The 12697-nt window shown below is 45.0% G+C and overlaps 1 protein-coding gene across 1 annotated transcript in view; it reads left to right on the forward strand.

Annotated features, from left to right (window-relative positions):
• ITIH2 (inter-alpha-trypsin inhibitor heavy chain 2) overlaps positions 1-12697 on the forward strand; it is a 149254-nt gene that overhangs the window by 87397 nt on the left and 49160 nt on the right. Inside the window, exons 11-12 of the mRNA XM_069629675.1 lie at positions 4674-4799; positions 10862-11043. Of these exons, the coding sequence (XP_069485776.1) occupies positions 4674-4799; positions 10862-11043 (308 nt within the window). The remainder of the gene's footprint in view (positions 1-4673; positions 4800-10861; positions 11044-12697) is intronic.

The raw sequence follows: 12697 nt of genomic DNA on the forward strand, positions 1-12697 counted from the left end.
GAAGTGAACACACAGAGGTGTGGAGGTGTAGGGAGGGGCATGGGCATGTGGGGTGAAGAATGGTGGTGTACAGTGGTGGTGGTGTGATGTGTAGTGGCATATATATGTGGTGTAGAGTGGGTGTGTGGTGGTTGGGGGTGTGGAGGTATAATGATGAAGGTGTGTGGTGATATAGAGTGGTGAATTAGTGTGGTGGTATGGAGTGATGGTTTGGGGGTGTGTGGTGGAGTAGAGTGATGTTGTAGTGTTGTAGAGGTGTGTTGTTGGGTGGTGGTGACCTGTCCACAGAAGAAAATTCCTAATTGGTGCACAGCCTCACAACCCAACTGCCCATAGAAGAACATCCCTACTTGCTATGAGTGGGAACCAGAAATAAAAATAATTCTACCTGGCTGCATGTGTTTGCATCACAACCTTCTACATTTCTGTATGTTTATACATGTTGAGGTTCTCTTTGCAAGGGAATGTGGACTTGTGTGCACAAAGTAAGCCTGTATTCTTTTAGAATGAGAACCAAAGCATGTATGAAAACATAACAATACTCTGAGGGTCACAATCGCAATCAGGGAAGAATTTTTAATTAAAAAAAAATATCTTTGTAAAGAATGGCAAGCTGGGAGAGATCATCTTGGAAACACACTTAGGAAGAGAATGGTGGGGGGGGGGGATAAATGTCACAGAACACCAAAACAAAATGAAAGCATGTGATTTGAAAGACAACTCAAAATTGGCCTAATTAATACAAACCCCCTGTACATTGGTTTAAATGGCTGCTGGTCACTTAAATTAACAAATTGTGCTTTGTTCATTTCAAGCTTTGCAGGTTGCCATGCCAACCACATATTATGGTATTCAGAACCCCTGCTCTCTCTCTTCTGAGCAGTAAAGGTTTACCACAATCAAAACTCACCAAAGCCAGATTTGCAGCACTAAATACTAAATGCATGCCATCCTGCTCAACCGTCTCTGTGATAACCTGGGTATCACTGGTCAGGCTCTGGCGTGGCACACGTCTTTCCTCTCTGACTGACCCTCCCAGGTCCAACTTGGGTCCTTCCTCTCCGCTAACTTTTTCTCTACCTGCATTGTCCCCCATGGGTCTAACCTCTCTCCCTGGCTGTTCAACCAATACCTGACACTCCTTGCCCACTGCATTGCCACTCTCATCCCCAACATTCAGTGCTATGTGGACCACAACCAGTTCACTTTCAGGCTACCCTCTGCCTCCACCTCTCCTTCCCTCATCTCTGATTGTCTGTCTGCTATCCAGGAGTGGTGTGCCACCAATGACCTCTGTCTTAATGCCAGTAAGACTGAGATTCTCCTCATTGGCACACCCGCTCCCTCCTTTCCTGTAGCTCTCTGGCCGGCCTCACTTGGCCCTCTTCCTGCTCCCACCTGCAAGGCTAGAAACTTTGGGGTCATCTTAAACTCCGCACTCTCCTTTTCTCCTCACATCTCTGACGTCTCTAAGAAGTCACACTACCAGCTGCGCCTCCAAAGAGGTATTTTTCCTTTCCTCGCCTTGCCCCAGAAGCTCACTGTCTCCAGAGCTCTGGTTCTCTCTAGGCTGGACTATTGCAACAGCCTCTTTCTAAACCTACCTGCTTCTACTCTCCGCCCTCTGCAACTTATCCAGAACAAGACTGCAAGACTTGTCCTTGGCCTCAAGCCCAGGGATCGTATCTCTCCAGGGCTTAAATCTCTGCACTGGCTCCCAGTGGCTGCGAGGATAAAGTTAAAAACCCTCTGCATCATCCACAAGGCCTTCTGGGGCCTGGGACCACAATACCTTCAACTCTTTCTCCCTAAATATCTTCCTTCTCGAGCTCTCCTCTCATCCGCCTCCAACTTCCTCAGGGTATGTCGCTTCTCCAAGCAACGAGTTGGTCGTAGAATTCTTTCTTCGGCTGATGCCTCCCTCTGGAACAGCCTCCCCTTCCTCCCTTCAACTTGAAGAGAACCATCTCCGGTTCCAGGAGCAGCTCAAAACCGTTCTCTTTGCTTCTGCTTTTTCTCCTCCTCTCCTCTGCTGACCTCCTGGCTGTAACCTGAAACTGCACTGGCTACCTGGACACCCTCTGATCTCAGGCCCAGGTCCCTCTCCTGCCAGCCTCACACACCTGGCAACCCCCGCACTTGGGACTGTTTCTGTATCACCACAGTCCCCCTACTAGCCTGACACCTGATGTCTGCACTTACCCATGCACTTGCCACATACTGGCCATTACTTACTTATTGTTTATTTATTCCCATGTACTGCACTGTCCCTGCCCCCTTCCCACGCACTTGCTTGATCTGAATGGCACCTGGTCTAGTAGGATCGCTGTCTGTCCTCCCTTTGCTCCCTTCCCTTGCCTTATCGCGCCTTGAAACACTTGTGTATAGATGCGTTATAAAGGCCATATCATATCATATTATAAATGCTAGTCTTTTGGCCTGACAGCACCAAGACATATCCTAAATCTAGAGCAGGGCGGTAGTAAGATCTGTGAACCTTGCAAGCCCTAGAGACTCTCGCAGCATAGTTAACTTTAGACTTGGCGTCGGTTGCCAGGCACTCAAGAGTTTACTATAATATAATAGCTACATTGCTTGATACACAATGTTTCAACTCAGCATTAAAAACTTGCAAGTTCCTTCAAGAGGACTGTCATGCAAAAAGCAGTTCTTTTCAGTATATTTGGTAATAAAGAACCGAGAGATGATACAGTTTGTTGAGCACTCACTGGCAATAGGTTAATGAGTCATTATCCCCCTTGAAACACTTGTGTATAGGCGCGTTATAAAGGCCATATCATATCATATAACAATAATTTTTGCTAATTAGCATAGGACAAATGGCCTCATTACAAGTTTGGTGGTACCGTTACCGCCACTTGGTCCCGTGGGTTTACAACGGGATTACAAGTGGTAATAGGACGGTGTGTTTCCCATTTCTGGAGTCCATGGTGTATTCGGCTGAATTACTGCGGATGGTAATTCCGCCAATATTTGGAGGGAAAGTGGAGGATTTACCTCCAGCATACTGGGGAAAAGTGAGGATTTACCTCCAGCATGCTGAAGATAAATGCTCACTTTTTCTCCAAATTTGGAATTCGGCAGTGTGGCAATAAATGGTAGTAATTCCGTTAACGCTAAAAAAAAGTGCTAGTAACAGAAATACTATCCTCATTACACGGTAGGCGGTAGGGATTTACCGGTACCGGTAAAATACCGGTACCGGTAAATCCCTGCCGCCTTACTACGAGGTCCCTTAGCGGGTTGGAGTTTTAACGCCTGCTTTTTGCAGGCGTTAAATACCAACCCGCTAAGGGACCTCGGAGCTAATTACGGCACCGCTAAATTGCGGTGCCGTAATTAGCGCCTTCCCCATTCCCATTGAGCCCTATGGGGCAGAAATGGGAATGGGGAAGGGCAATGGCGGAAGAGGGATTTACCGCCCCTCCAACCTTGGGATGGGGCGGTAAATCCCCTTTCCGCCAAGGCGGTGCCGGTATTTTACCGGCATGAGCCATGGCGCTAATAGCGCCATGGCTCACCGCCTACCGTGTAATGAGGCCCTATGACATTTTTAACGCACCGCCAAACTGAGTCCCAAAGTTCTGAAACGCATTTGTGTACCCATACACATAGACGTTCCCATTCCCTTTACCATTCCCTGACAAAAGTACTATAAAGAGTTAGGAGGAGGGTGGTGATTGGGTCAACACACATGCATGTACAGCCAATAGAATGCCTTAATAGACCCATCATACAATGCAGATATCTGTGTCTATCTTGCAGCCGGCAGGTTCCAATGCTGACAGATTTACTCAACCTCCCTTTTTTGTAAGGTCAACAAAATGAGTACTGTTGAGGTGGGCAATAGTTAACACTTTTTATCACACTGCTGTAACACTTGTGTCATGTAGTACGCTGTCTTGCCGGTCTCTTAGGAATAGATGCAAAAGCGATGCATCAACAGGCCATACTGCATTGAAAACAACAATAGTTTCTGAAGATCATCAGAACACAAATACACCAATGAGCCTCACAACCGTACACCATGGATCAGCTAAATCTGTGTAAAGGTGGCAAAGAAGATTAACAAACGTGAGTCTAGTTGTTGACCAACATATTTATGGTGCATTACCATGAAATCCATGAGTTAATGGGTGTTATTGGCAATGCAGCCTTTTCTCTGCTCAGCTAGACATTAAGAATTATGAAAGCTGTCAGGTGAGGCCGTGAATGGTCCTATAGACTTGCTGAGCAGAGACATGTTTGAATGAATGAATTCATGTTTTATAACGAGCTTCGAACCTGAGACCGATCTCTAATCGCAGGAAAGGGAGCTCTGCGCTGTCTTGCTTACAAGTCAAACGCGTTGCCCCTTAGCTATCCTCCTGGCCCAGAGCTGTCCTCCACGCTGAATTGACTTGGGTAACAATATCACCTAGTAACGCAGGGATTTCATTGCAAACCTCCTCGACTCCAATCAGAATGCTCAGATGCCAGTCAATAATCTGTGGAATAGACCGTATTCTGCAGTGTACAATGCTTAATTACCTAAGTGTAGAGAGAAGACTCCGTTCTGTGTAGGCCCGATTCTTTGATGCTTTTGATGACGAGTTAGGTTTTTTGATCACCCTCTTTGACATTGACACTGATTTGTAGCTCTCCCTTAACAGGCACCAACATTAACGAAGCGCTGCTGAGAGCCATCTTCATCCTGAAGGAAGCGCACAGCCGTGGGATGTTGGAGCCCAACTCCATCTCCCTGATTGTCTTGGTGTCGGATGGCGATCCCACCGTGGGTGAGTTAAAGAAGCGCGTGACCGAGGGCCCGCGGGCAACAGTGTGCTGTGTATGCTAATACAAACATCAATGACAAATCCTCGGATAACCCTAAAGACATCACCATGTGATGAAAGGGTTACAAGCAGGCACGGTGTGAGCCCTCGATTGGAGCAGGCACGGTGTGAGCCCTTGATTGGAGCAGGCACCGTGTGAGCCCTTGATTGGAGCAGGCACAGTGTGAGCCCTTGATTGGAGCAGGTACCGTGTGAGCCCTGAGCAGGCACGTTGTGAGCCCTTGATTGGAGCAGGCACCGTGTGAGCCCTTGATTGGAGCAGGCACCGTGTGAGCCCTTGATTGGAGCAGGCACTGTGTGAGTCCTTGATTGGAGCAGGCACCGTGTGAGCCCTGAGCAGGCACGGTGTGAGCCCTTGATTGGAGCAGGCACCATGTGAGCCCTTGATTGGAGCAGGCACCATGTGAGCCCTTGATTGGAGCACACATCGTGTGAGCCCTTGATTGGAGCACTCTGTTGCTTCTAAGTAGACTTTGCACTATATAAAAGCCCTACATGCACACATATACCAGCTGATTGCCTAATTATCCCTTGTGACATAATAACAAATAATATTCTTTACAGATCTTTGAAGTCCATCAAAGATGGAAAAGGGTCAGCTGTATTTAGGATCCGTCCTAGAAAAGAATTGTTTATGAGTGTAAGATGTCATTATCTTTACAACTTCTGAGTACCCTCAGTCTTACTATGGACAACTACATCTGACCAGCAACCATTATATTGGCTGTGATCTGCATCTCAAGATGGCGAAGTCAGTTAAGAGAGCTATGCAATGTAATCTGCCGGGCCATCTCCCTATGACTTCATTGCACTGCTGGAAACCAAGTGGCTGCACCTTTCTCACTCCTGGTTCAGAGAATATGTGTCACTTCCTAGGAGAGAGCAACTTGCATCTACACCATCTGGCAAGTATCCTGAACGCAAGTGAAAAACCTATAAAATGAATAGGTCAAAGGTCCACATACCTGTCATCCAGAAACCCAAGGTTACCTTTACCTCACAGAGGGGTCCTGTCAGATAAGATAAGTTAGGGGTATGCTAATGGTTCCCTATTGCCAGGGGCCCAACACCAGGAGCCGGTATCCTTTTTCCTTTATCTCACACATCCCCTTGAGCTCCCAAAGTGATGCTTTAGCCATAATGGGTGTTATCAAGAATCCAGTGGCAATCATGCTTATCGCTGCACATTATCAGGGTATTACCCGAATTGACTGTGCACAATTGACCTTTTGTCCTAATTGACTGAGTTATAATGGTCCTAATTGAACTTTTACACAATTGACCTTTTAGGTATTTTATATATATATTGGGTTGGTGTTGGACTATAAATAATATAAGGAGATTGGGTGGAGGGTTGTGGGGGGTTTCCCCCGCATTTATGTCCTAACAGACCTTTTAAATTTGGTCAATTCTCCCGCAAGCAATTCTCAAAAGGTCAATTCGTATACATCCCATTATCAGTTGAGTATAAAGATGGGAGCAGGAGAGCCCAGTCCCATCATGAACTGCCTTTGAATTGATGTATCGATGACAGAAAAAATGATTCTGTGACTCAAATATTTACTGTCCCAAATTCCTATTTGGATACCACAAAAGAAAGTATAATGAAATGATGGTGGTGTCAATTGTCCTACCATTAATGAAAAACTGAAGTGTACGCGGCTGATCAACCAAAACGTTTTTCAAGTATAAGTTTAACATACTACAGAAAGAAGGCATTATCTTACTGGTGTGTAAGTAATGAATAGTATTTGTATCTAGTTTGCATTTATGAAGAGCTTTACACCAAAGTGTTGTACATATAATCACAACACAGTACAATTAAAGGTAAACAATGACAGAAGTAACCAACATAATACTAAAGCAAAGGAGCTGTGAGGGCAGAGTGAAACAGATGGTATGAAGAAATAGAACAAAGAGAAAATGGGAGCGCCTTCCAGTGGAAAGGAGCAAGGAATGAAAATGCGCAAAAGCGCCACTGGGCACAGGGCGGGCGGGCACAGGGCGGGCAAGGAACAGTTAAGAGAAAAATAGAATAGAATGGGAGGGAAGAGTACAAAGGAAGAATAAAAGGACACTAAGGAAGAAAGGTTAGGGGGAGCGACATTATGGATTAAAAGACCATGCAAAGAAAATTAAACTTAAAATGGGATTGAAAGGGTAGTCATCAGCGAGCAGAGCAGGAGCAATCGAATTGCGAGATGAGAGAGAAGAAAGAAGACAAATAGAAGAATTGAAAATAGACTTAAGAGGACCAAGACGGGAAGTAGGGAGGGCAAGAAGGAGGCAGGAGCAATAGAAAAGACGGAAGAAGACAAGAGAATAAATTCATAATTTAGTGGCCTGCGGATGTTAAAAAGGTGTGCCCGGCAAGAAAGAGAGAATAAGGAAATGTGAATAGAAAAAGAAAGAGAGGAATCCAAGTGTATGCCAAGAAAAGACAAGCTCGAGAAAAGAGAAGGGGAAAAGAGATTTATGCAGGAGGTAGGGAAGGGGGAATAGAAGTGGTGGGAAAAAAGACTTAGGTTTTTGAAGAATTAAGAACAAGATAGTGATCCAACACCCAAGATTTGATGGCCAGGACACATGACATTACAGTGGAGTGAATAGCAGGAGTCAAGGAAGAAGGCGATGGAAACAGTTGGCTGTCATCAGCATAGAGTTGGTGGGACAACCCAAAGGAAGAAATGATTGAGGCAAGAGGAGAAGTGTAAAGGGAAAAAAGGAAGGGACCTAAGACTGATCCTTGGGGCACACCATAGTGAAGGTGAAAAGTAGAAGAGGATTTACCCGCCCAAGAGACAGAATAAGTGCGATAATACAGGTAAGATTTGAACCAGAGAAGGACAGAGCCACAAAACCCATAAGAAGAGAGATGGAAGAAGCATGGAGTGGTCGGCAGTGTCAAAAGTGGCAGATACATCAAGCAGAATTGTTGGCCAAAAGTTAGAGGGAAGAGAAAGGATACTTAGAATAGTGGCATGCTTGAATGATTTGGGAAAAGTAGAGGCGAGAAGGGAGATGTTAAAAAGAGAAGTAAGGTAAGGCAATAAGGAGGGAGAGACCTTGGGTATCAGGGATGAAGGAATGGGGTCAGAAGCAGCAGAAGTAGGAAGAGTCTTGGACAAAGAAGCGCAGTATCAGAGATAGAGACTGGAAGAAAAGAAGACATAAGAGTAGATTGAGAAGAAACGGGGGCATTAGGAGTAGAGGACAGAACAATGGCGGAGCAGTGAAGGATGACCTTAGAGTTAAAGTAGGAGGCGAGATCAGTAGCCGAAAAGGAAAAGATAATGGTAAAGTGTGGAGGAGAATGGGAAAGTATACAAGACAAGGTTTAGAAAAGATGGTGAGGAGGAGGTGAGTAAGAGTTCAGAAGGTCAGGATAATAGGAACGCCTGGCAGCGGGAAGGGCATCATCATAAGGGGAATGAAAAGAAGACAAAAAGGAAGAGTCGGAGCCCAATTGTGACTTATGCCAACGCTGCTGTAAGCATCAAAGGATTTGTCGCATCAAGCAAAGTTTCAGCTTAAGCCAAGGTGGTGAAGGTTTGCGAGTAGGTGAGAAAGGAGAGACCAGATGAAGAGTATCAAGAGAAGAAGAAAGAAAAGAAGAGAGCGAAGAAGCAGTGTCTTCGGCAGAGAGAGATGCAAAAGTGTGGTGAGAAGGAAGGCAAGAAGTACAGGAAGAGACAAAGGTAGCAAGTGTGGTGAGGGGATGAGGGGGAAGTATTATAGAGAAAAGGAGGACATGACGATCAGAGGAATAGACAGGCAGAGCAGAAACAGAAGAGGTTAATAAGGAGGAACTCACAATAAGGTCAAGATAGGAGCCAGAGACATGAGAGTGAGGGACAGAAACAAGAATTAAGAATAGAAAGTAAAGGAACAGAGGGATGAGTAAATAGAAATGTATGTTCAAATCTCCCAAAAGGATTGAAGTGATGGAAGATGGAAGAAGGACAGAAAGAAGAGCATCGAGGTCATCGCAAAAGTAACCAATAGGGCCAGGCAGGTGGGAAATCAGAAGAAAGGCCAGAGGGTAAGGTTTCAGAAAGGAGGTGTAAAGATACTCAAAAGAAGAAAAGACAGAAAGAGAGGAAAGTGCAGGGGCAAAACTAAAAGACGATCGGTAGAGAATGCCGCCCCCACCCGCGGCAGCCCAGGGGCTGGGGATATGCAGAAACGAGGTAGAGGGGTTAGAGAGCAAAGCATCAGTATTAGTGTTAGAAGGGGGATCGAGGATTCATTAAACCAAAAGAAATGCAGGTTGAATCGCAGAAAAGTCAAGATCTTAATGCAACTTGTTAAAGAGGGAACACACTTTTCATAGGGCAAAGTTAATCGCTGAGAGAAGGTCAGATCAATGAGGACAGCAGAGGTTAGAGGAGTTCCGAGTGCCAGTGTGAGAAGTGGGAGGATGAAAGCAATAGAAAGAAGGGATAGAAAAAGACATCAAAGGAAATAGGACTTGTTACAAAGGGAATACGCGTTCCAGAGGGCAAGGTTAATCGCTGGGAGAAGGTCAGATCAAGTAGGACAGCAGGGTTTAGAGGAGTTCCGAGTGGCAGAGTTAGAAGTGGGAGGATGAAAGCAATAGAAAGAAGGGATAGGAAAGACATCAAAGCCAATAGGACTTGTTACAAAGGGACCACGCGTTCCAGGGGCCAAGGTTAATCGCTGGGAGAAGGTCAGATCATGGAGGACAGCCGAGGTTAGAGGAGTTACGAGTGGCAGAGTGAGAAGCGGGAGGATGAAAGGAATAGAAAGAAGGGATAGGAAAAGGCATCAAAGCCAATAGGACTACGAGAGAAACTGTGGGAGGAGGTTTAAGAGCGGCAGCGTGTCAGCAAATAAATAGTGACATGGCTGGGAGCGCTTAGAATGGCGGAAGTGTGGAGAGTGCGGACCGCTGGGCAAATGAAAGGCAACAGTAAGAGGAAAAATGGGACATGGTGGTGGCAACAGCGCTATAAACAGCGGCCAATTGCAGACAGCTGCAGACAGCATCACAGGGACTTTGCCGGGCTTCGCCCGGACCACGTTCTTAAGTATTCCAGGTCCCGGTGGCAAGGGGGAGGGGCAGGCAATTGTCAAAATGATTTATGACAGGTTCATGGCAAAATGTACTATTGGTGATTTGTGCCCATTTTAGCACGAGCCATGCACAGTTGCATAACATACATGCACACAACCTACCACCAGCAACAGTGGCCATTTCTAGTGGCATGCTTGGGTGCGGTGGTTGTACTAAGGGGGCCAGTATAAGCATTTTCTGTGCTATTGTTATGTATTTCCTGCAAGACATGGATTTAGTTAATCCAGAGCAAAGTACTCCACGTTATGCCACCAATGCTGGATCTACGTCGGGCGTAAATGCAGCGTTAATTACACATTTTATCTGAAAGCTATAGTTTACACCTGACCTAGGAGTACATAATACCTGCTCCTGCTAGAAGAGCAATTCCTTGTGATTCAATCTCTAAATGTTAAGTTTAACCAGACGATATAATGAAGTGTTTATTTAAAGATAGATAATACCAGGTTGAACTATCTGAGCATAGTGAGGACTTGTCTTAGTGACTCAACGAATGTTGAAGTACAGGCAGGCTTAAGGATATCCTCTTTGAAAGTGCATGACAGCAATATACATGCAATGATTTTCAATGATGATGATTTCCATATGTTCATGGTCGTTATGAAAATCTGGCTGGACGTAAGCACTGGGTGGGTTGACAAAACCAGCTGTATAAATGTAAATATAGATACACCTATCCTTCCATGCACTTTCCCCTTCTCCGTTTCCCATGCACTTGCGCATTCTCAATGTCACTGGGGCTAATAAGATTGTTGTTTTGTTCTCCCGTTTCCCCTCCCTTGCCTTGTCGCGCTCTGAAACACTTGTGTACGAGCACAATATAAATAAAATATCATATCATATCATAAATGATAGCCCATGTACTTCTATGTATTTCCCTAATCTTGACCTGCATTCCTGATTCCAGGTGAGCTGAAACTGTCAAAAATCCAGAAGAATGTGAAAAAAGAGATGCGCGACGATTTCTCACTTCATGCTCTTGGCATCGGTTTTGACGTGGACTATGATTTCCTGGAGCGTATCGCCCAAGAGAACCACGGCATGGCACAGAGGATCTATGGAAACCAGGACACCTCCAAACAGCTCAAGGTCTCCCTTGCTTGACTATAAATTTATATATTTTGAACATGTGTTTGTAGTTTATCTTGACCTCTGCTGGGCCATGCCAAGACCTTCATTGAGTCTGTCATTGTAGAGTTATATCAATCAATGTTTACAGGGATTGCAATTCTAATTCACTATCTACTTCTAAATTCACAAAATAGTATATTATGTTATCCAATAGTTATACTGCACCCATCACCATTGTAGTGGTCTTCCAGCGCCTGGCTTTATACAAAAGGTGGCAAATTGTGACTATGCCAGGGTGTTGAAAGACTTTAGTCTGTGGTAAGGAAGAAGAGGTTTGGGGAGGAGGTGATAAGAAAATGGACAACAGAATGACAGAAAACAGAGAGGAAAAACTGTTGGGATGAGTGGGAAAGGATATGGTTCTCGAAGTAAGGATCCATGTTTCTCAAATTTGGTAAGTTATTGGTAAGCATGAGTGTAGAACTCTGGAGAGTATAGCTGGCATTAGAATAGAGATTCATTGTGATGGCAAAACCGACCAAGCATGGTCGTAGATGTAGGTAGATGGTAAGTGGTTGTGTGATGGACTTAAGAGATGATCAAGTGGGCCCTAGTGGTTCTGAGCCATATGGGCTAAATTAACCCCAAATTAACACTGCAGCAATATTGTAAGTCATCAAGGAGGTCCTGGACCCATCGGAGGTGGAAGTCTGTAGGAAAATGACTGCTAGAATAATCTCATGAAATGCCAAAGTGAAGTACACTATCTTTGGTAGGTCTGGCTGAAGTCTGCCTACCGCTGATAACTGAGCCTAGAGATCTTTTATGGGTATTGACAAGCTGTGGTCACAGAGACAATTATTTGGGCGCTCCACATGCGTGTGCGATGGAAGGGGATCGGTACTGTCACAGCTTGACTCGCATGGCATGATCTGTGAGATGGGATTCAATCCATCTGTAGGTGAGGTCCACCATTGCATGCTTCATTCTGTTGGTTGAGGATTTATGATCTTCAGTATAATAAGCTGCTGATACATGTAGTACTATCAGAACCATAGGTACGTTGGTGTCCTTTGCTTTAGTGGCTGCTTCTAGGACTGGGCCTTCAACCTGTGGCTCCCCTGATATTTATGGACTACAACTCCCATGCTCCCTCAATAAAGAGAGCTGTAGACCAAAAGATCTGGAGCCAAAGGTTGCTTATCCCTGCTTTAGGTTATACAGCAACACAGGTTCTATGTTGTGCCTGGGCAGAACCTTGATTGCTGTCCTGAATAAGACCTTTGTTTTAATTGTAGCCTGACTGTAATTGAGTACTGGCATTCCTATCAAGGACTTCAGCTAGAAAGCGCTAGTCCAAGATGGGATGGAAGCTTGCAGTCAGAAAGCCAACGAAGAATTCGCAAATCCAAATTTTCTGATCCCCATTCGGATAGCTTTCAATGCATTCCATACCTAAATATATTTGGTATTGAAGTGGGGGAAGTAAGTGGGAAAAATTAAAAAAAGAAAGAAAACTGTTGCAAAGGAGGGAGAAGGGAAAGGGGGAAAGCAGTAGGGGCAAAGATGGTGCCCTGAAACCCACCCATTAAGAAAAAAGAAAAAAGTTATGTCGAACATTTTGCCGATTTCTCAGGGATCATGAAAATGGGCACTGTGCACTTAATTAATT

Source organism: Ambystoma mexicanum, chromosome 12 (assembly GCF_040938575.1).
Source record: "Ambystoma mexicanum isolate Mex_15411 chromosome 12, UKY_AmexF1_1, whole genome shotgun sequence".
NCBI lineage: Eukaryota > Metazoa > Chordata > Amphibia > Caudata > Ambystomatidae > Ambystoma > Ambystoma mexicanum.